This window comes from Cervus canadensis, chromosome 26 (genome assembly GCF_019320065.1).
Source record: "Cervus canadensis isolate Bull #8, Minnesota chromosome 26, ASM1932006v1, whole genome shotgun sequence".
Classification (NCBI taxonomy): Eukaryota; Metazoa; Chordata; class Mammalia; order Artiodactyla; family Cervidae; genus Cervus; species Cervus canadensis.
Genome location: NC_057411.1, coordinates 27,924,757 through 27,945,531, shown reverse-complemented (window position 1 = coordinate 27,945,531; position 20,775 = coordinate 27,924,757). Strand labels below are relative to the sequence as shown.

Genomic DNA, 20,775 nt, shown 5'->3' with positions numbered 1-20,775 from the left:
ATTTGCCTGTGCTCCTCAGACCGCCATGGAATGGACCCAGCTGCCCTTACTCCGGGATCTCATCGAGGCCCTGCTGAAGGCCTATCGGCAGAAGCTCTTTGTGACCCACACGGTGGATGAACTGCTCTGGGGTTACAAAGATGAAATCTTATCCCTCATCAGTGCTTTCAAACACGACATCTCTCCTTATTTTGGCCTGTTTTATGGGGTAAGTAGATTTTTCTTTTCAGAAACTGTGTGTTCAGTTGAAGAGGAGGGCATTCCAAGCCAGATTATATCTTCACTTTGGGTGAATCGCTTGTAGAGTATGTGAAAAATAAGAAAGTGCTTTAGTAGGGGAAGAAAAACTTCTCCCACAATTTCAACATGCTACCATCACTGACTTTGAATGAGTGAAAAAATGTATGAAGTGGGGCTGTGCCATTAATCTTTCAAAGTGTCATAAATATGAGTGATCAGTGTCAAGTCTTGTTTTGATGGCTTAGAGACTAAACCCATGGATCAGCCTGACAAAGGCAAACGAGAAACTAAATAGGGATGTGATAGTACATTAGGGATGGGAAGTACTTATATTTTCAGACATCTCACTTGTGAAAGATGTTGGATAATTTGAAACTCCATGTGCCCCTTACCTATGATTTATTTAGCTTATAAGTGGAATTTTGCATCATTTCTTTGCAGATTTTATTTACGTTGATTTGCAACCAAAAAAATGGGCTTCCCTGGTAGCTCAGCTGGTAAAGAATCCACCTCCAAGGCAGGAGGTCCTGGTTTGATTCCTGGGTCAGGAAGATCCACTGGAGAAGGGATAGGCTACACACTTTGGTATTCTTGGGCTTCCTTGGTGGCTCAGCTGGTAAAGAATCTGCCTGCAATGGGTTCAGTTCCTGAGTTGGGAAGATCCCCTGGAGAAGAGAAAGGCTACCCACTTCAGTATCCTAGCCTGGAGAATCCCATGGACTGCGTAATCCATGGGGTCGCAAAGAGACGGACACAACTGAGCAAACCAAAAATATCAGCATTCAAGTAATTATTACTTGAAGTATATGTTATTAACTGCCTGAGCTTGAAATAAACTAAAAGTGAAAGTGTTAGTTGCTCAGTCCCGTCCAGCTCATGGCAACCCCATGGACTGTAGCCCTCCAGGCTCCTCTGTCCATGGAATTCTCCAGGCAAGAATACTGGAGTGGGTTGCCGTTCTCTTCTCTAGGGGATCTTCCCCACCCAGGGATCGAACCCGCGTGTCTCACATCTGCATTGGCAAGTGGGTTTTTTACTGCTAGTGCCACCTAAAAGCAATTAAAGTCTGTATCCTCCTGCCCCCCTCCCCGCCCAGAAAACCTTAAGTAAAATGGATAGTTGAAAGGTTGGTAAATGACAAACTTAAACTCAGGAAGAGAGGGTAGGTTCAGGGCAGGATATGTAATTGTGATTAATTTCCCCATCTTTAAATTTGTGGTTATTCTCTGGCTCTAACTACTTAAGAATATCACCTCACTCTGTAATCTCTTAGCATTTCAGTTGGTAAATGGTGGTAACATAGCCCCTGTACCATCAGGGATCTATAACACTTAAAAACTATTCAAACAAAATGGTAAACAACTTTTAGATATTACCTTCACAAGAGGAGGAGGGTCCTAGGACTATGGTCCCACCAACCCTAAATCCTTCACTTGCACAAGCAGACCCAATCAATGTTCCCTGGAAAGTTCCATCTGACAGGAGCCCAGCTTCCGTGGGACCAGAGGAAGCACTGATTTCTTGCTAAATTGTGACTAATCTCCTGTCTAGAAATAATTTCAGGGAAACTCCCTACAGAGAGATACAAAGGCTACCACCCATCTGCCAAATAGATTCTGTTCCTCATACTTCAGTATTTCTCTGATAATTTTCGTTGTATAGCTTTCTTTTTGTTTTTACACTGACCTCATCAGACTGAGCGACTCACTTTCACTTTTTACTTTCATGCATTGGAGAAGGAAAGGGCAACCCACTCCAGTTTTCTTGCCTGGAAAATCCCAGGGATGGGCGAGCCTGGTAGGCTGCTGTCTATGGGGTCACACAGAGTCGGACACGACTGAAGCGACTTAGCAACAGCAGAAGCAGCAGCAGACTTACAGGGCTTCCCAGGTGTCGCTAGTGGTAAAGAACCCACCTGCCAACGCAGGAGACATAAGAGATGTGGGTTTGATCCCTGGGTCAGGAAGATCCCCTGGAGGAGGGCATGGCAACCTACTCCAGTATTCTTGCCTGGAGAATCCTGTAGACAGAGGAGCCTGGTGGGCTATAGTCCATGAGGTCACAAAGAGGCGGACATGATTGAGGCAACTTAGCATGCATGCATGCCTCCGACTTATAAGTAATATCCTTAAATACCTGTTAAAAATGTGACTCACATTTACAGGCTGATTTAAGAAATTGGTACTTTTGCTTTCCCATGGGAAGAATGTGTTGATTTACTTTATTTTTTTTTTCTTTCTCTGCCCCCACTGTAACCCTACAAAACCCCATTAGTGAAAAAACCCTAGCATTGCTCAGTTGGATTAGTACCTGGCATGGATTTCCCACATTCAGGAAAAGAGCAAGAGACATTGACTCAGAGGGTCTGGATCCACGTCCTAACTGTTTAGTTTAATAACCAAGGGACTTTTCTGGGCCTTGGTTTCATCATTTATAACTTGAGACTAAAGGTATCCACACTTCAAAGCTTGTTTGAAATAGCCAAAATGAGAGTCCACAAAAGTGCTTTGCAAACTATAGATTGCAACACACATTTCAGGAACCCGTTTTTTCTTTTCTGTGACTCACTCAGAAAAGAAGACCTTGAATTACTAATAATATGAACGACTGATGTATGTTTCCATTTTGGAGCCAAATAAACTCTCTCTACTGTTGATTTTAAAAAGGCAAAGGTGTTTTTTGTTCAGTTTTTTATCTGCTCTAGCCAAATACTGACTCTATCTCCGGCAGTACAGAGGTCCACCCTTGGGCTGCCATTCATTCAAGACTGGGACAGACCGTGGGCTTGTGTACTTTGCTGGCACCTATTGCTCTGCACCTGTCTGAGCCTGGCCTCCAGTCTTTCCTTCATCCCAGGGATATCTACCACATTACCCTCTGATCCCCTAGACCATTCCACCTGCTCCCCTGCGCCTTGTGACTAAAGAAGAAAACCTCAGTTAAGGCCATCGAACATTTTTTTCCTTCAAAGACTTTAACGATGAAACAATCGAATGATTTGGTTGTTTCATCTTTAAGTGGCGGGACAGAAGGTGAGAGTAAGTAGGACGAGATGGTACAGGCAGTGTATTGGCACAGAGCTCCTGAGAGCAAGAGACCTGGCTGAGTGACTCTTAGTTGCATACTGGAAAGCCAGTCAGGATATCCGTACCTGTTGATTTTAAGGTACCTCTGTTTTCCTTGGCATAAAAGAGGTCAAGCACCTCCCAGAGAGTGTGGATTCTTGGATGTGTTATATAAAATGATGGTGGCTGGGAAGTATCTTCGAGAGGTCAGCCAGTCCTATTGCATGGATGCATTATGCATGTATTATGCTAACAGTATGAATGATGTCTTAGTCTCAGAACATTTCTAAACTTCCTGCAGTAATATGTTCCTTGTATCCAACCCACATCCCTACTGCAATTACACAAAACCTATTTATTCCTATTTGTCCTCCAATAACAAACGTTCTAGTGAGTAACAAGGAAGCATTGATATTCTGTGTCTGACTCTTGGGCCACTAACAGTTGGGGAGAACTCTTTGAGTGACTCTGAAATATTTAAATGCTTACCCACTTAGCTTCGCCTACATTCAAGTTAGTTGGGGGACTGCAAGAAGTAACACATACGTCTTTTTAAAGTTTGGTAGTTCAGCATTCTTTTGTGTGAATATGCTTCTAAATTATTGTATGTTCACATTGTTGCTCTCAAAGAGAGGTCCCTTCTCATATCTTAAAGTCATATAAAACTTCATATATGGAACACAATGTGACTATTGTGTATGTGGACAGTGTTGACATACTGACATAGTTGGTGAAATAATATTGTGACAAAAAGAACCCAAGTAGGCAAAAAAAAAAAAAATTGAAAAGAGAATTCAAAAGGGTATGAATGTTCTTTAAGGCAAATGATTGAATGAAAAAAGAATTCAACCTCACTGAATACAGAAACGCAAAAAGAAATAAGGAACCCTTTTTTTTGCTGACCCAATAAGCAAAGTTTAACAAAAGGCATCTGAGGAATGTGAATTGCCGTATCTTACTCTTTCCACTGAGTGATCTTGAGCAACTTGGTAATATGTTTCAAAAGCTTTAAAAATGTTAATGTTCTCTTATCACTTTTAGTTGGTCTATTTAGAAAATAAAAGCACAGAAAAGTTTTTAGTCATAAAGATATGCATACATTATTCATAATAGCAAAAATTTTTAAACTAGATATTCAGTAATAAGAAAGTGGTTAAATTATTTCCACCTAATATGAAGTCATTAGGTTGTACCTAGGAAGAACTTTTAATAATACAGGAAATATATTATATGCATAACTAAGGAAATTGTATATATGTATAAAAATTGTGTATAGCCTATGCTACACATATGTATATTACATATATATATGTATAAGTTCTGTAAACAAATTTTCTGTAGAAAAAAGACTGAAAAGAAACAGACCAAAATACTGAAAAAAAGTGTATGTTGCTTCTTGAGGTCCTCCACTTAACTCAAATGTGGTCTAAGCTAAGTGGTTAAACATTTAAATGTTTCAGAGTAACCCCTGCTATTTCCCAGAAACCAAAACTCCATCCCACGTGAAGAGCTTGTAAGAATGTACAGAGTATCTGTGCCATTAAGAAGTGTAACTTGGGAAGAATATTCAACTCCAGAAAATTTTGGTTGAAGAATGGAATTATTTTAATACCACTTTCTTCTATTCAAGTATAGTCAGGTCCTGGCCCTGGATTTATGCTTTTTTATTTTTTAATTGAGATGTAATTCACTTAACATAAAATTCAGCATTGAAAAGTATACAATTCAGTGGCTTTTATTATATTCACATAGTTGTGCAACTGCCTCCACTGTGTAATTCCAGAACATGTTTTATCACCTACCCCAAAACTCACAGCAGTCTCTTCCATTCCTCATTCCCACCAGTTCCTGGTAACTTGAATATACTCTCTCTATATATATAGATATGCCTATTGTGGACATACATATAAATGGAATGGAATTTATATGAAATCATATAAATGATTTCACACCCATGTTGTAGCATATACCAGCACCTCATTCTTTTTCGTGGCCGAGTAATATTCCGTTGTATGGATATACCACACTTTGTTTATCCATTCTTCAGTTGATGTATATTTGATTTATTTATACTTATGGCAATTAAGAATAATGCTGCTATGAACATTTGTGTACAGGTTTTTGTATGACCATTAGATATAAATTTTGGAGTAGAATTCTCTTGGGGATATTATAGAAGTGGAATTTTGGAGTTTTATGGCAGCATTACGTATAACTTTTTGACCAGCTGACAAACTGTTTTCCATAGCAGCTGCCACATTTTACATTCACACCATCAGTGTAGAAAGGCTCTAGTTTCTCCACATCTTCACCAACACTTGGTCTTTTCCGTTTTTAAAAAATTGTCATCCTCATGGGTATGAAGTTGTATCTCATCGTGGTTTTGATTTGCATTTTTCTAATAACTGATGATATTGAGCATCTTTTCATGTTTTTATTAGTTATTTGGATAATTTCTTTGGAGAAATGTCTCTTCAAATCCTCTGTCCATTATTTAACTGGGCTCATAACTTTTTAAAACCATAAAGTAATAATAGAACCAATATGGGATTTAACAAATAGTCACTCTGTTCACTAGTTCTGGTTCAGTCTCATGAGGAATGTAGGTTCCACTGGGGCAGTTTCATAAAGATTAAATGTACTAGTTACTGTATCATTTAGGGTTCTCTAGAAAAACAGAATCAGTAGAGATTTGTATGTTTATTGAGGGATTTACATTGGGTTGGCCAGAAAGTTCATTTTGCTTTTCCCCTAGGATGTTATGGAAAAACCCAGATGAACTTCTGGCAAACCCAGGATTAAGGAATTGGCTTATATGATTGTGGGGGCTGCCAAGTGGCAAGTCTGAAATCTGTGGGACAGGCAGGATTTCTATGCTGTAGTCTTGAGGAGAGAATTCTTTTTCCTCCAGGAAATCTCAGAATTTGCTTTTAAAGCTTTCAGCGGATTAAATGAACCTATGTACATTATCAACAGTAATCTCCTTTACTAAACCTGAACTGATCACATCTACAGTATATAGCAACATCTAGAGTATTGTTTGGCCAAACAACTAGGCACCATAGCCTAGCCAAGTTAACACATAAAATGAACCATCACAGTTGTCTTAAATAACCATATTTACTTATTTTCAGAAAAATGGGACTAATGATGGAGACTATGTTTTTCTAACTGGAGAAGACAATTACCTTAACTTTACCAAGATTGTGGAATGGAATGGAAAAACGTAAGTCTAATGGCTTATCAGTATAGTTATTTTTTCAATTTTCATTTAAATTGAATGTCCACTTCTGCTTTATTTTTTTTTTTTTAATTGGCGCAATCATTTTTGGATAAAAAAATCTATCAATTAAAAATCTATAATTATGTAAAATATCCTATAATATAAATAATATAGTCTAAACATGTAAAATTATTATTTTGTAAATCAGGATTGGGGTAAGGTACTCCACAGATTAAATGCTAATAATCTGTAGGTTTCTCGCGGTTAAAGCATGAATCACAAGCCAGTGAAAAGTTTCACTCTTCCACTTGTTACTCTTTGTTGTTGTTTAGTTGCTCAGTCATGTCTGACTCTTTTGCAGCCCCATGGACTGTCCTCTGTCCATGGGATTTCCCAGGCTATAATACTGGAGTGGGTTGCCATTTCCTCCTCCAAGGGATCTTCCTGACCCAGGGATTGAACCCACATTGAGTGATGTGTGGCTGCTGGGCAGATATTTTTCAAATTGCTGCCTGTTTGGGGGGAAGGAAAGAGATTATTTTTTTTAATTTAATTTAGTGATTGTGCATTGTTTGTGTATCTTCTTTTACGATGAAATACATTTCAGTTCAGTGCTATAGAATTTAAAAATTATTTCACATTTATAATTTATAAACAAAGTACCTCCAAAATCAAATTTCTCCAAAAAGGAACTGAGACAGCTTGCAATTAAGTCACACATGAAGTAAAATAATTTTTTTAGGTCATAGAAATTAGAAATCTTCAAGAAAAAGGAGGCTAATTATTCAGGGACTGTGGTAAGAGGAATTTTCTTCTTCAACATTAAATTTACTTTAAAGCTTCCCAGAAATACAGGCAAGAAAACTGGTGTGGAGGGACTCTTTACCCCCCTTTCAGCATCTAGCTGAGAGCTTTGTACTTTCCTCCTCTTTAATAAATCCTACTTGCTTGCTAAAAAAAAAAAAAAGAGAAAACTGGTGTGGAATATTATCTTTACAATTTTCTATAAAGCAAAAACTGTTTTTAAATTTTTAATTTGTTATAATACATATATCCTGGTACATACACATATATTTACATACACATATATACACTCATTCCCAAGGATATAAGAACCTTGAAAGAATATAAGAAACCAGCAACAGTGTTGCCTTTGGAGGCATAACTAGATGACTGGATACTGGGCTGAGAGAGAAATTTATTTGTAAACGTAATATAGCTGGATTTTGTTTTAAAGCCAATCTGTTGTTTTCTTTTCAGATTTTTAATAGGAGAGTTTAATCCTTTTATATATGTGTTGTAACTACTGATACAATTACCATATAATGATATATTATTTCATATATTTACACTTATTTCAACATTCTTTTTCACCCTTAGCTGGTTATGTCTATTCTACCCTTAGATTACACTTAATAGTTTTTTTTCTAACAGAATCTAAAGTTGGCTATTATCTTTCTTCTTCCAATGAAACAATACCTTTACGCATTTCTTAACACAGCTTCTGTGTTATTCTTCTCTACAATTTGTTTCACCTTTTTAGAAAGCCAAATATAACTTAAAAGTTCATTATTTTTATAGTAAATTAAAATAGCAATGTATTTTATTAATTTATTAGTACTTTTCTTCTCACATCTTCCGTTTGGGTTTAGTTTTCTTATTGCTAAAGATCATTAGTACAGTGGTTCTCAACCAGTGGCAGTTTTGCTCCCCAGAGGACACTGGGTGATGTCTGGACACATATCATCACAACTGGAGGTCGCCACTGGCATCTACTGGGTAGAGACCTGGGATGCTGCTAAACATCCTGCAGTGTACAAGACAGTCCCCTACAGAGAATTCCATCAGTTCAGTTCAGTTCAGTCACTCAGTCATGTCCGACTCTTTGCGACCCCATGACTGCAGCATGCCAGGCCTCCCTGTCCAGCACCAACTCCCGGAGTCCACCCAAATTCATGTCCATTGACTCGGTGATGCCATCCAACCATCTCATCCTCTGTCATCCCCTTCTCCTCCTGCCCTCAATCTTTCCTAGCATTAGGGTCTTTTCCAATGAGTCAGCTCTTCGCATCAGGTGGCCAAAGCACTGGAGTTTCAGCTTCAACATCAGTCCTTCCAATGAACACCCAGGACTGATCTCCTTTAGGATGGACTGGTTGGATCTCCCTGCAGTCCAAAGGATTCTTAAGAGTCTTCTCCAACACCACAGTTCAAAAGCGTCAATTCTTCAGCGCTCAGCTTTCTCTATAATCCAGCTCTCACATCCATACATCAGGCTCAAAATGTTACTGGGTTGTTTTTTGTTGTTGAGTTGCTAAGTTGTGTCCGACTTTTTGCAACCCCATGGACTGCAGCACCCCAGGTTTCCCTGTCCTTCATCATTTCCTAGAGTTTACTCAAGCTCATGTCCATTGAGTCATTGATGCCATCCAACCATCTCATCCTCTGTTGTCCCCTTCTCCTGCCTTCAATCTTTCCCAGCATCAGGGTCTTTTCTGGTGAGTTGGCTCTTTACATCAGTTGGCCAAAGTGCTGGAGCTTCAACTTCAGCATCATTCCTTCCAATGAATATTCAGGGTAGATTTCCTTTAGGATTGACTGGTTTGATCTCCTTGGCACTCTCAAGAGTCTTCTTCATCACCACAATTCAAAAGCATCAATAATTCTGCATTCTGCCTTCTTTATGGTTCAATTCTCACATCCATACACAACTGTTGGAAAAACCGAAACTTGACTATACTAGGTTGGGAAACCCTCTATTAGTAGTTGTTTCAGTAAGGGTCTGTGGATGGTAAACTTTCTTAGACTTTGCATATTTTAAAATATCTTTATTTCACATTAAGTTTTTAATGATTTTAGTTTGGTATAGAATTCTAGTTTGCCAGTTCAAAATTATGAAGATACTACTCCATTTACTTTTGATTATCTTTTTCCTCAACTTTTTTGCAGTTTTCCTACAACATAATCCAAATTTGAATTTATTTTATTTACTCTGTTCAGCCCTTGGCACATACTTTAAATCTAAGGCCTTCTATTTTTCTTAAAATTTGGAAAACTTTCAACAATTATCTCTTAAATTATTGCTTCTCTGTTATTCACTCTATTCTCACTACCCTCCCCCAAACTCCCACTAAATGTTTATTGAAGCCTCTTGATATAGTCTCTGTATCTTGATCCTTTCATTTTTAATCTTCCTAAGATTATATCTGTGTAAATTCTTTGAAGTAATGTTTCATATAGTCCGTTCTTTCCAACTATGTACAGTCTAGAGTTTATCCCAATAGAGAGTTTTTCTTTCAGAAACTGTTTCTATTCTGAAGATTTCTACTTTTTATTCTTTGGGTCTCTCTACTCTTACTTTATTATTCCCTTTTTATTTGTTAGTAGTTTACCGTTCCTTTTGAAGGATGCTGTTCTTTCATTTGTTTCTTTGAGGATACTAAACAGCCTATTTATTAGCCAGATTGTTCAATTACTTTAATTTCTTCAAAAGTGAATTCATCTTATTATTGTTGATTTTGATGCCTATCTCTTAGCATAAGTTGCTTTCATTAAAAAAATGTTAACTTGCAGAATTATTTTCATTGGTAAGTCTGTTATCTATCCATCCGCTCATCCATCCAACTATCCGTCCTTCCTCTCATGTCTCCCTAGATAGCAGGTATGCAGTAGTCCACCCGGTAACTCCCCAAACCAGTATACATGGTGGACCTCCACCTCACAATTATGCAGAGCATGAGAAAGTTAGATACCATCACCGACTCTAGTGGACATGAGTTTGAGCACCGACTCTAGTGGACATGAGTTTGAGCAAACTCTGGGACAGAGTGAAGGACAGGGAAGCCTGGTGTGCTGCAGTCCATGGGATTGCAAATAGGTGGACACAACTTAGAGACTGAACAATATCACAGATCTGGCCAAAAAATCAGCAGGCATCTTGGCCCAGGTTCTGGTTATAAGGTGTCTAGGGCTTTCTGCCTCCCTGCAACTCAGCTCTGCTTTCTTCAGCCTCTCTTGCTGAGCAGAAAAAAATCCCTGCCCTAGATCCTGATTTCAAGCCCTTGATGGACCACCTTTAATCCTCACAAACCTCAGAATCTAGACTTGCAGATCTTTCTCTTGGCTTTCATACCTGCAGCCCAGTAGGCCAGCAGCTTTAGCCTTCTCACTACTTGGCATTTATCACCTTTCATTGTCGAAAAAGATGCTTGTGCTTGAGTAGAGTATAGACCTTTTAAATGTTCCCATTTATGGCTTATCAACCATTGCTCTGTGATTTTACTTGGAAGAGACCCTTAATACATGAATTTAGAATTTCACCTTGACCAGAAGTTGGAAGAATTCCTGTTTTTTGCCCATTCCTTCCTATCTTTTGCATTTTATACCATTATTCAAGGAATTAATTTTTAAAAACCTTCTATCTCAACTGTGCTCTTAGTGAGTATAAAATTGATTCAAAATTAAGCTTTCTTGTGACCCAGGAGAAGTCTTCTGTTAATTTTCGATCAGAGAGCTGTTTGGAGGGGAGATAGTTAATGATCTGTTGTGAATATTATCGTCCTGAACATGTCTGTCCAGAGTTCATCTGACTGTGGGCTGGCTGTGAGCATGGCTTTTGTGAATGGCAAATTGGATCACTGCTTAAAGCACGTGGATATTTCTAAACCTTTATAGGAGATCCTTAGTTTTGAAGGAAGGGAAAAAGGATGTTTGATTGTTATCTCTGTCAGAATTGATATTTGGAAATCAGGGCCCTGCTTTTCCCCCTCTTGATCCAATTCCCAACCAACATCACCCTGGTGTCTGCGTGTGAACAAGGTTCTGTGAGTAGCCAGCTCCCAGTTAGGTCTTGAGAAGTCCAGACCATTTAAAAAAAAAAAAAAGCCTAGGGACTTTGCTGGTGATCCAGTGGTTAGGAATCCTCCTTCCAATACAGGGGCTCTGTGTTCGATCCCTGGTCTGGGAAACTAAGACCCCACATGCCACGGAGCTACTATGCCCGTGCACAACTAGAGACCCCACGTGCCACAACAAAGGGTCCTTGCGCCACGGCTAAGACCCGACAAAGCCAAAAATACATAAATAGATAAATGCATCTTTAAAATAGATTAATCTCAAAAATATACAAGCAACTCCTACAGCTCAATTCCAGAAAAATAAATGACCCAATCAAAAAATGGGCCAAAGAACTAAATAGACATTTCTCCAAAGAAGACATACAGATGGCTAACAAACACATGAAAAGATGCTCAACATCACTCATCATCAGAGAAATGCAAATCAAAACCACAATGAGGTACCATTACACACCAGTCAGGATGACTGCTATCCAAAAGTCTACAAGCAATAAATGCTAGAGAGGGTGTGGAGAAAAGGGAACCCTCTTACACTATTGGTGGGAATGCAAACTAGTACAGCCGCTATGGAGAACAGTGTGGAGATTTCTTAAAAAACTGGAATTAGAACTGCCATGTGACCCAGCAATCCCACTCCCGGGCATACACACTGAGGAAACCAGATCTGAAAGAGATACATGCACCCCAATGTTCATCGCAGCACTGTTTATAATAGCCAGGACATGGAAGCAACCTAGATGCCCATCAGCAGACGAATGGATAAGGAAGCTGTGGTACATATGCACCATGGAATATTACTCAGCCATTAAAAAGAATTCATTTGAATCAGTTCTAATGAGATGGATGAAACTGGAGCCCATTATACAGAGTGAAGTAAGCCAGAAAGATAAAGACCAATACAGTATACTAACACATATATATGGAATTTAGAAAGATGGTAACAATAACCCTATATGCAAAACAGAAAAAGAGACACAGATGTACAGAACAGACTTTTGGACTCTGTGGGAGAAGGTGAGGGTGGGATGTTTTGAGAGAGCAGCATCGAAACATGTATATTATCAAGGGTGAAACAGATCACCAGCCCAGGTTGGATGCATGAGACAAGTGCTTGGGCCTGGTGCACTGGGAAGACCCAGAGGGATCGGGTAGAGAGGGAGGTGGGAGGGGGGATCGGGATGGGGAATACATGTAAATCCATGGCTGATTCATGTTAATGTATGGCAAAAACCACTATAATATTGTAAAGTGATTAGCCTCCAACTAATATAAATAAATGGAAAAAAAAATAGCCTAAAATCCAATGTGACCATCTGGACTCTTTTTTGTTTCCCTATGACAGGTCGCTTGACTGGTGGACAGCAGATGAGTGCAATATGATCAATGGAACAGATGGAGACTCTTTTCACCCATTAATCACCAAAGATGAAATCCTTTATGTCTTCCCATCTGATTTTTGCAGGTAAGAATTTGAAATGTGAGTTCTTTGACTACAAGGCTGCCAAAAATATGAGGGATGTATATAATTACACTTATTTGATGAGGATATGTATGCTTAATGAGTGACCAGTGATAACGGCATATTGAGAAACAAGAAAAAAATGTAGCCGTTCACAGACTAGCTGTGTTGGTTTGAATACCAGCTCCACCACGTACAGCTGTGTGACCTTGGGTATGTCATTTAACCATTCTGTGCCTCACTGTCCTCATTTGTAAAGTAAGGACAGAAATAGTTGCCTAGCTTGGGAGTTGTTTTGAGGATAAATGAGTTACTTTAATAAAATACTTAGCCCAGGGCCTGTCACACAGTAAATAATATTAGCTCTTCATTATTATGATATCCTCTATCAGGTGTGAAATTTGCTCTGGTCTTCTTCCAGTTGCTGCAGAGAAGATAAAGAAATCATACTGTGGTCCACACTTCAGAGTTCATAGGTCTTTGCTGAGTGCTAAGCTTCCCGTTGAACGTATCCGCTCACACTTGCCCGCATCTATCCCTCCCTCCCGCCTGCTGTTTCTCTCCAGACATCCATGATGAAGTCTCCTCCGTGGGAGGAAGGCATCCTATTCCACACCCTGACTCCCATCTCCCCATCGTTACCTCTCCTGCTCCGCCTTTCACCATCACACTGCTCAGATGAGTAGCTGATCACACAGCCTCCCTTTCCTCTCCCACGCACTCCTGCAAGGCTTTTTATGAGACTTCTCCTCAATTGGAGGTCAGCTAGTTACCTTTGACTCTGTGGAGTCTACATTCTCAAGAATGGCTGTTCTTCTGGCTTTCATTTATTGTTGTTTAGTCACCAAGGCGTATCCATGACCCCATGGACTGCAGCATACCAGCCTTCCCTGTTCCTCGCCATCTCCCAGAGTTTGCCCAAGTTCATGTCTATTGAATAGGAGATGCCATCCAACCATCTCATCCTCTGTTGCCCTCTTCTCCTTCTGCCCTCAATCTTTCTCAGCATCAGAGTCTTTTCCAGTGAGTCGGCTCTTCGCATCAGGTGGCCAAAGTATTGGAGCTTCAGCATTAGTCTCTCCAAAGAGTATTCAGGGTTGATTTCCTTTAGGATTGACTGGTGTGATCTCCTTGCTGTCCAAGGGACTCTCATATCTCACGCAGTTGAGCACCTCCCCAGCCAGCCCTGTCAGAATCGCTGTAAATCTCCCTCCTCTCTTGCACTAAATTAGCCGCAAGTGCTAGTCATCCTCCTCAGACAGAGCTTTTCTTTTACTCCCCTCTCCGTCCCCAGTCTCTGCACCACAGCGCAGACCTTTTCCAGCTCTGGAGCGGACTATCGGCCACCTTCCAGCCAGCTGTTCTACCTGGTCAGTATTTGTGGAAGGACCGAAGAGAGAACATGTTTGAGTGCAATGAGCAAGACAAGGAAACCTTATAAGGAGGGGCTTATTAAAGATTTGCCACAGAGGAAACTTATTCTTGTCTGGTACCACCACTTGTGAAGAGCCCCTTGGCGGCGCTTAGTAACGCCAAAGACATCCAACCCCATGGTTTCACACGTTTCTCCAACATGGGTTCCCTGGCCTGGAGAACTTGGGTACCTATGTGAAGGAGACTTACACATCGATTGTAGTTAGGAAAACACTGGAAGTGTTGACAGAAATAATGAATAAATGATCTATAACTGGAATGGAAAAGTTTCCTTGAGCCAAACGGAGGGCTGTAGCCCAGGAGGCGGTAATTCAGAGAGCACTTGAATTGTATTTCGTCAGACTGCAAAATGCGGGAGGCGTACAAGGCAAAAGCCTCAAGGTTACAGTTAGCTACATGAGTTGTTTATCAAGAAACATAACTGGACCTGTCAAGAAGTAAGGGTGCTTGTTAAACAAGGGTTGGCTGGGATCTGAAATGTTTGCCTAGTTGCAATGGGAGACCTTGACCCCGAAAAGTTTCAGCTGACCACAGCTAGGAGATACTGTTTTGAGAACAGCTAGTGGTGTCCTTGAATTTAATGCAGTTCAGAAAGTTCAAGTTTTCAGTGATGCAGGAATGTGTCTGAAACCACGTCCACAGTGGTCACCCAATTCCCTCCTGGATGCCTGAATCACAGCTACTCCATTTTGGCTTTTAAATACATTCTCTTCATTAATGGTTAAAGCAGATGTACCAGGCATGTTCGACAGGCCATAAGACAGGCTGTTCTCGTTAGCATAAGGTTTAAGTTAATTCATGTATAAGCCAAAATCACTTCCCCATCTCTCAATATGTAAAAATTTCCTCCATCCAAAGCAATCTGAGTGCCTATGAAAAGGAGAACATAAATAAATAAATGGGATCTTTGTATGATAGAATATATAAAAAGTAAAATATAGCAACCAGAGCCATGTACTTTAATGCAAGAAATCTTGAAAATGTTGAAGGAAGAAGCAAATTACAGAAAGACAATATGGTATACTACTATAATAACATTTAGAAATAACAAACAGTGCCACATGTTGTTTATGAGTATGTATGTAGGTAAAATTATAAAGGCCTGGGGACTCTCCAGTGGTCAGTGGCCAAGATGCTGTGCTCCCAATGCAGGGGGCTCTGGTTCAATCCCTGGTCAGGGAACCAGATCCCACATGTCACAACTAAAAATACAAAGATCCTGCATGCCAACTTCGACCCGGCACAGCCAAATTAATTAGTTTTTTTTAAAAAGCATAGAGGTCTGCATGGGAATGATAAACCCCAAATTCAGGATAGTGGTTACCTCTGGGGATGCAGAGAAAGATCAGAATCAGGAGTGTTACATTGAGAACTTCAGTTGTAGCCATAAATATACATTTTATTTATCTGAGTGGTGTTTGTTATAAAATGTATTTATTATAATATTTTTCTCTATTTTTCTGTTTGCTTAAAATTTTCACTCAGAAATGCTGCAGGGGTGAGATGTATAGTGGAAGGCAACTCCTACGTTAGTCACAACCCAGTGAGAGATGTGTCCCACCCGTGGTCAGGTGATGAAAAGTGAGGCCCCCCTCAGCCTTCAGACACCCTCAGATGCAGGGATGAAGGCTCTAAGACAATGCATGTGAAAGTGCCTTGGCTGTCACTCAGAGTGAAAGTGAAAGTCCCAGGGACTATACAGTCCATGGAATTCTCCAGGCCAGAATACTGGAGTGGGTAGCCTTTCCCTTCTCCAGGGGATCTTCCCAACCCAGGGATCGAACCCAGGTCTCCTGCACTGCAGGCAGATTCTTTACCAGTTGAGTCACAAGGGAAGTCCAGCTGTCACTCAGGTGCTATGCAGATAACTGGGTGGTTTGTGTTAGAAGGAACCACCGATACTGATTGAAATTCTAAATCTCTGAGGGCAGAATTGATGTTCTACTCTGTTGAAATAAATAACCAGGGCAAAATATGGAAACTATTTTTACTTGGGGGAAATGGGTATCAGAGTACATGTAATCAAGTATCTGTCTAATGGGGCACTTGTCCGGCCTTTGGGAATCTGCGGGGCCCGCCTTTTGTCACCTCATCTGTTTCTGCTTTGTCTCGGCTTCTCCCTGGCTTCCTTCCTTTGCTTCCGCTTCATCCACACTGGCATGTGCCCGTGCTGGTCTGGACAGCTCTTCTTTCTTTTAGCATAAGCGCCCATTCTAACTAATTTTCTTGGTTTTCTACCACACATTATGTCTTTTTCTCAGTCTCGTTGGGATGTTAGCACAGTTGCTGCCTCTTAAACATCTATCACTGAGTCCATCTCCTACTTTATTATACACTGAGTGGGTTGAGCTCCTCTCAGTCTGTCTTTGGCCTCTTCATTTCCCGTGTATCCTGTACGCGTTTAGCCGGGTTACACCTGAGAACAGTTGGCTGACTTACTGATGCAGGCAGACCATGCTGATGAGGACCCATGCTGACTTTTTATCCTTGCTTCCTAACAGGTCAGTGTATATAACTTTCAGTGACTTTGAGAGTGTCCAGGGACTGCCTGCCTTGAGGTATAAGGTGCCTGCAGAAATATTAGCCAATACCTCGGACAACGCTGGCTTCTGTATACCTAAAGGAAACTGCCTGGGCTCAGGAGTTTTGAATGTCAGCGTCTGCAAGAACGGTAAGAACTCAGAGAGGGGACACGGGGGTCTGGATGTACGGTTGATGTTCTTCAACAAAGAAGGTTGTCAGCACAATAGAAAGCACAATTCCAACCTCTCAGGAATAATGTTTTGTTAAAGACAGATTCACAGACATAGAAAACAGACTTATGGTTGCCAAGAGGAAGCAGAGGGTATAAATTAAGACCAGCAGATACAAATTACTATATATAAAATAGAGAAAGAACAAGGTCCTACTGTACAGCACAGGGAACTATATTCAATATCTTGAATATATATATGTATAACTGAATCATTTTTCTGTACATCAGAAATGAACACAACATTGTAAATTAACTACAATTTTTAAAAAAGTTTTGTAACATGGTTATAGCATAGTTTTTTTATTTTTATTTTTATTTTTTTTTTGCTGACAAAGCGAGATTTTATTGGGACAGGGCGCCTGGGTGGAGAGCAGGAGGGTGAGGGAACCCAGGAGAACTGCTCTGTCACATGGCTTGCAGTCTCAGGGTTTATGGTGATGGGATTAATCCCATCACCATAGTTTTTTTAAAAAGCATTGGCTTTCCTGTAATGCTTTTATTGCTAGGATGCCATGTTGGGTTTTTCCTGGGCAGTAGTTCAGGAGTTGTTTTGGTTTTGTTTTTTGTTTTAAACTGGTCCTGGGCTAGGAGTGGCTGGTGGCTGTCTGTGCTCTGTGGGTCTCCTTGGTATAAGGCACTGCTGGGGAGCTGGACTCCACCGTACCCCGGGTCTCCTGCACATGTGATGGAGCAGGTGCAGTGCAGCTCCAGAGGGGCAGGGCCGTAGCTTAGGAGTCCTTCTTTTTTCCCTTTAGCTCTTCAATTTAGCACATTTTTGTTTTGTTTTTTAGTTTTTTTGATGGAGTTGATTTACAATGTTGTGTTAGTTTCTGCTGTATAGCAAAGTGAATCAGTTACACATATACATGTATGCACTCTTAGATTCTTTTCCCATATACATTTTTACAGAATATTGTGTAGAGTCCCCTGTGCTATGCAGTTTAGGTCCTTACTAGTTATCTATTTTATATATAGTAGTGTGTATATGTTAATCCAGCCTCCTAATTTATTTCTCCCTCTACCCTTTTCCCCTTTGGTAAGATCATTTTCTTCATGTTACACTATTCCTGTTTTGTGAATAAGTTAATTTGTGCCATTTTTTAAGACTCCATATATAAGGGATATCCTGTGATGGTTGTCTTTCTCTGACTTACTTCACTCGGTATGACAATCTCTAGGCCCATCCACGTTACTGCAGATGGTATTATTTCATTCTTTTTTTTTTAATGGCTGAGGATATTCTATTGTAAATATATACCACATCTTTATCTATTCATCTGTTGGTGGCCATTTAAGTTGCTTCCATGCCCTGGTTGTTGTGAATAGTGCTGCTATGAATACTGGGGTGCATGTATCTTTTCCAATTACAGTTTTAATAGAAATAATAGTTCATATTACTAGCGGCTTACTAGTACCAGTCACTGTTGTAAGTGCTTCACATATTTACATGCAGTTAATACATGTAAAGTATTAACTGATTTCATGTTCAAAACAAGGCTGAAACAGAAAGTAAAAAATCAGGTAATAGGAAAGTTCATACCTAGGTAATGATTCTCATTACTCTTAAAACTAAGAGTTAATTTTAAGGCAGAGTTAGTTTTAAACCCTGACCACAAAGTTCCCAGTGTTTCTTAAAAACGTCTGAGCTAACCTGCTTCTTTCTGTGAAAGGTGAAATGACCAGCAGTGCAGCTGACAAAAGCATTTTCTGCATCACAAGGATACTTTTCACAATCATATGCTGCAAAAATAGCCTTGTTAGATAGACAACCAGTGGCCTCTTTTTATAATTGTGGAAACCAAGGCTCAGAGAAGGAATAGGATTTTTATGAAATCTTTATCTCTGAGCAAATTCCTGCTAGAACTGAGGGTCTTTTCATATTTGTACTGTGATGCTCCTCAGGCTTCAATTCTTTAATTTCTGTTGAAAAACTTGGTAACCCCTTTCTCTTGATTAAAAAAAAATTTTTTTTCCTGAGTAATGTGCTGACTTTCACCCCTTGTCCATGAAGTTTGGAAGTTCCCTTTGGGCTAATCCTCCCTTTCCTTGTCTGTTGAGGTCATGGCTTGCAAGACTGGCCATACATCAGAATGATCTGGAGAATGATGAAAAGCATCTGTCCCAGAGCCTACATACTAGGGCCCCAGAATCAGTATTTTTTAACGGGATGCAGATGATTCTTATGAAGATGGTACCTGCACGATTGGGAATGACTGTTCTGGGGAGCACACACCCCTACCCGGAGATTAGACCTCTCTGCAGACTCACGGGGGGCAGTCCTGAAGCAGCACGTGCCTGATCAGCCCATGGTTCTGTGGTTCAAGGCACACATTAGTAACCTTCCGCTTCCTCAAGAAGTTGATGTCAGAACCCACAGAAGGACTCTATTTTGCAACAGACTTCCTGCTTTAGTCCTTTTCCTCTTGCCTCTTCTGTGTTCCCAGATGTCACTAAAATGTTAGCCTCCAAGACTGTCCTCCAGGGTTTTGAATTCCTCAGGGGAACTTTTGGCTAGTGGGATGAGCAAGGGTTCTGGAGTCAGAGGAATCTGGGTTTGAATCCTATTCTGTTCGTTAGCAAATTGGCCATGTTGCTGAAGGAGGGTTCCGGACAGTAGTTTTTTCATCTGTAAAATGGGAATGATTATAACTTCCTTGGAATGCTGTGTGAAGGTGAGAGATAAATGTATGCACAAGACTCAGGACAGTGTCTGGCCCTTATTGTCTTCAACAGATCTTTAAAAATACATTTTAAAGGTCAGCATCCTTTAAAGAAGGAAATCGTGTCTTTGTGAAACTGTGTGGCAATAGAGAACAAAACTCTCTATGTGTGACAAGTGAGATGTCTGAGCCATGGACTCAGACTTAAATTACTTGCCATTAGGCAGTTCAGATGGTAAAGAACCTGCCTGCAATGCAAGAGACCTGGGTTTGATCCCTGGGTTGGGAAGATTCCCTGGAAAAGGGAATGACAACCCACTCCAGTATTCTTACCTGGGAAATCCCATGGACAGAGGAGCCTGGTGGGCTCCATGGGGTTGCAAAGAGTCAGACACGACTGAGCAGCTAACACATAGGCTAATTTTTCCCCAAATATATTTTCCTGGCAGGAGTGACTGGGTCCCACTCTTCTTTTCCAAGAGCAAAACCTAGAATAGTTTTCCTTTATTAATTTGCTTCTTTATTTATTTCTTGAATGGAAAATATTTAAAAAAAGAAAGAAAAGAAAACCAGTGTCTTCCTGTGGGCAGACCTTGATCTAGTCAGAGGCTGGGCTGATGGCAGGACCAGGCAAAGTCTTCAAAAAGTTCTGCATAGGGAATTCTCTGGTGGTAGAGTGGGTTAGGAGTCCTTATTTTCACTGCTGAGGGAGCAGGTTCAACCCCTGGTTGGGGAACTAAGATACCACAAGACAAGAAACACAGCCCTCCCCCTCCAAAAAATTCTGTATCAACACATGGAGAACAAAGCCTATCTTGTAAAACAAAAACAGAAAAGCAAGCAGGGGAGGAGAGCAGTGTGGAAAATCCACTTACTGATAGAGAATTATAGGTGAAACAAATGCTTTAAGATGGGCCGACCCTCGTTTGATCAGAATTCTGTCTCCATCACCTGATAGCTGAATGTCCTCAGGAGGTTTTGTAACTTCTCTCAACCTCCGTTTCCTCAAATGCAAATGGAAGGTAATAGTTCTAACTTCATAGGGTTTCTGGGAATGTCAACTAAAATAATATGTATAAAGCA

General features: G+C 40.3%; 1 protein-coding gene across 1 annotated transcript in view; it reads left to right on the top strand.

The window, feature by feature from the left end:
* The window catches only part of SCARB2 (scavenger receptor class B member 2), an 83,747-nt gene that overhangs the window by 50,424 nt on the left and 12,548 nt on the right, over positions 1-20,775 (top strand). Inside the window, exons 4-7 of the mRNA XM_043447914.1 lie at positions 20-208; positions 6,440-6,531; positions 12,727-12,846; positions 16,779-16,948. Of these exons, the coding sequence (XP_043303849.1) occupies positions 20-208; positions 6,440-6,531; positions 12,727-12,846; positions 16,779-16,948 (571 nt within the window). The remainder of the gene's footprint in view (positions 1-19; positions 209-6,439; positions 6,532-12,726; positions 12,847-16,778; positions 16,949-20,775) is intronic.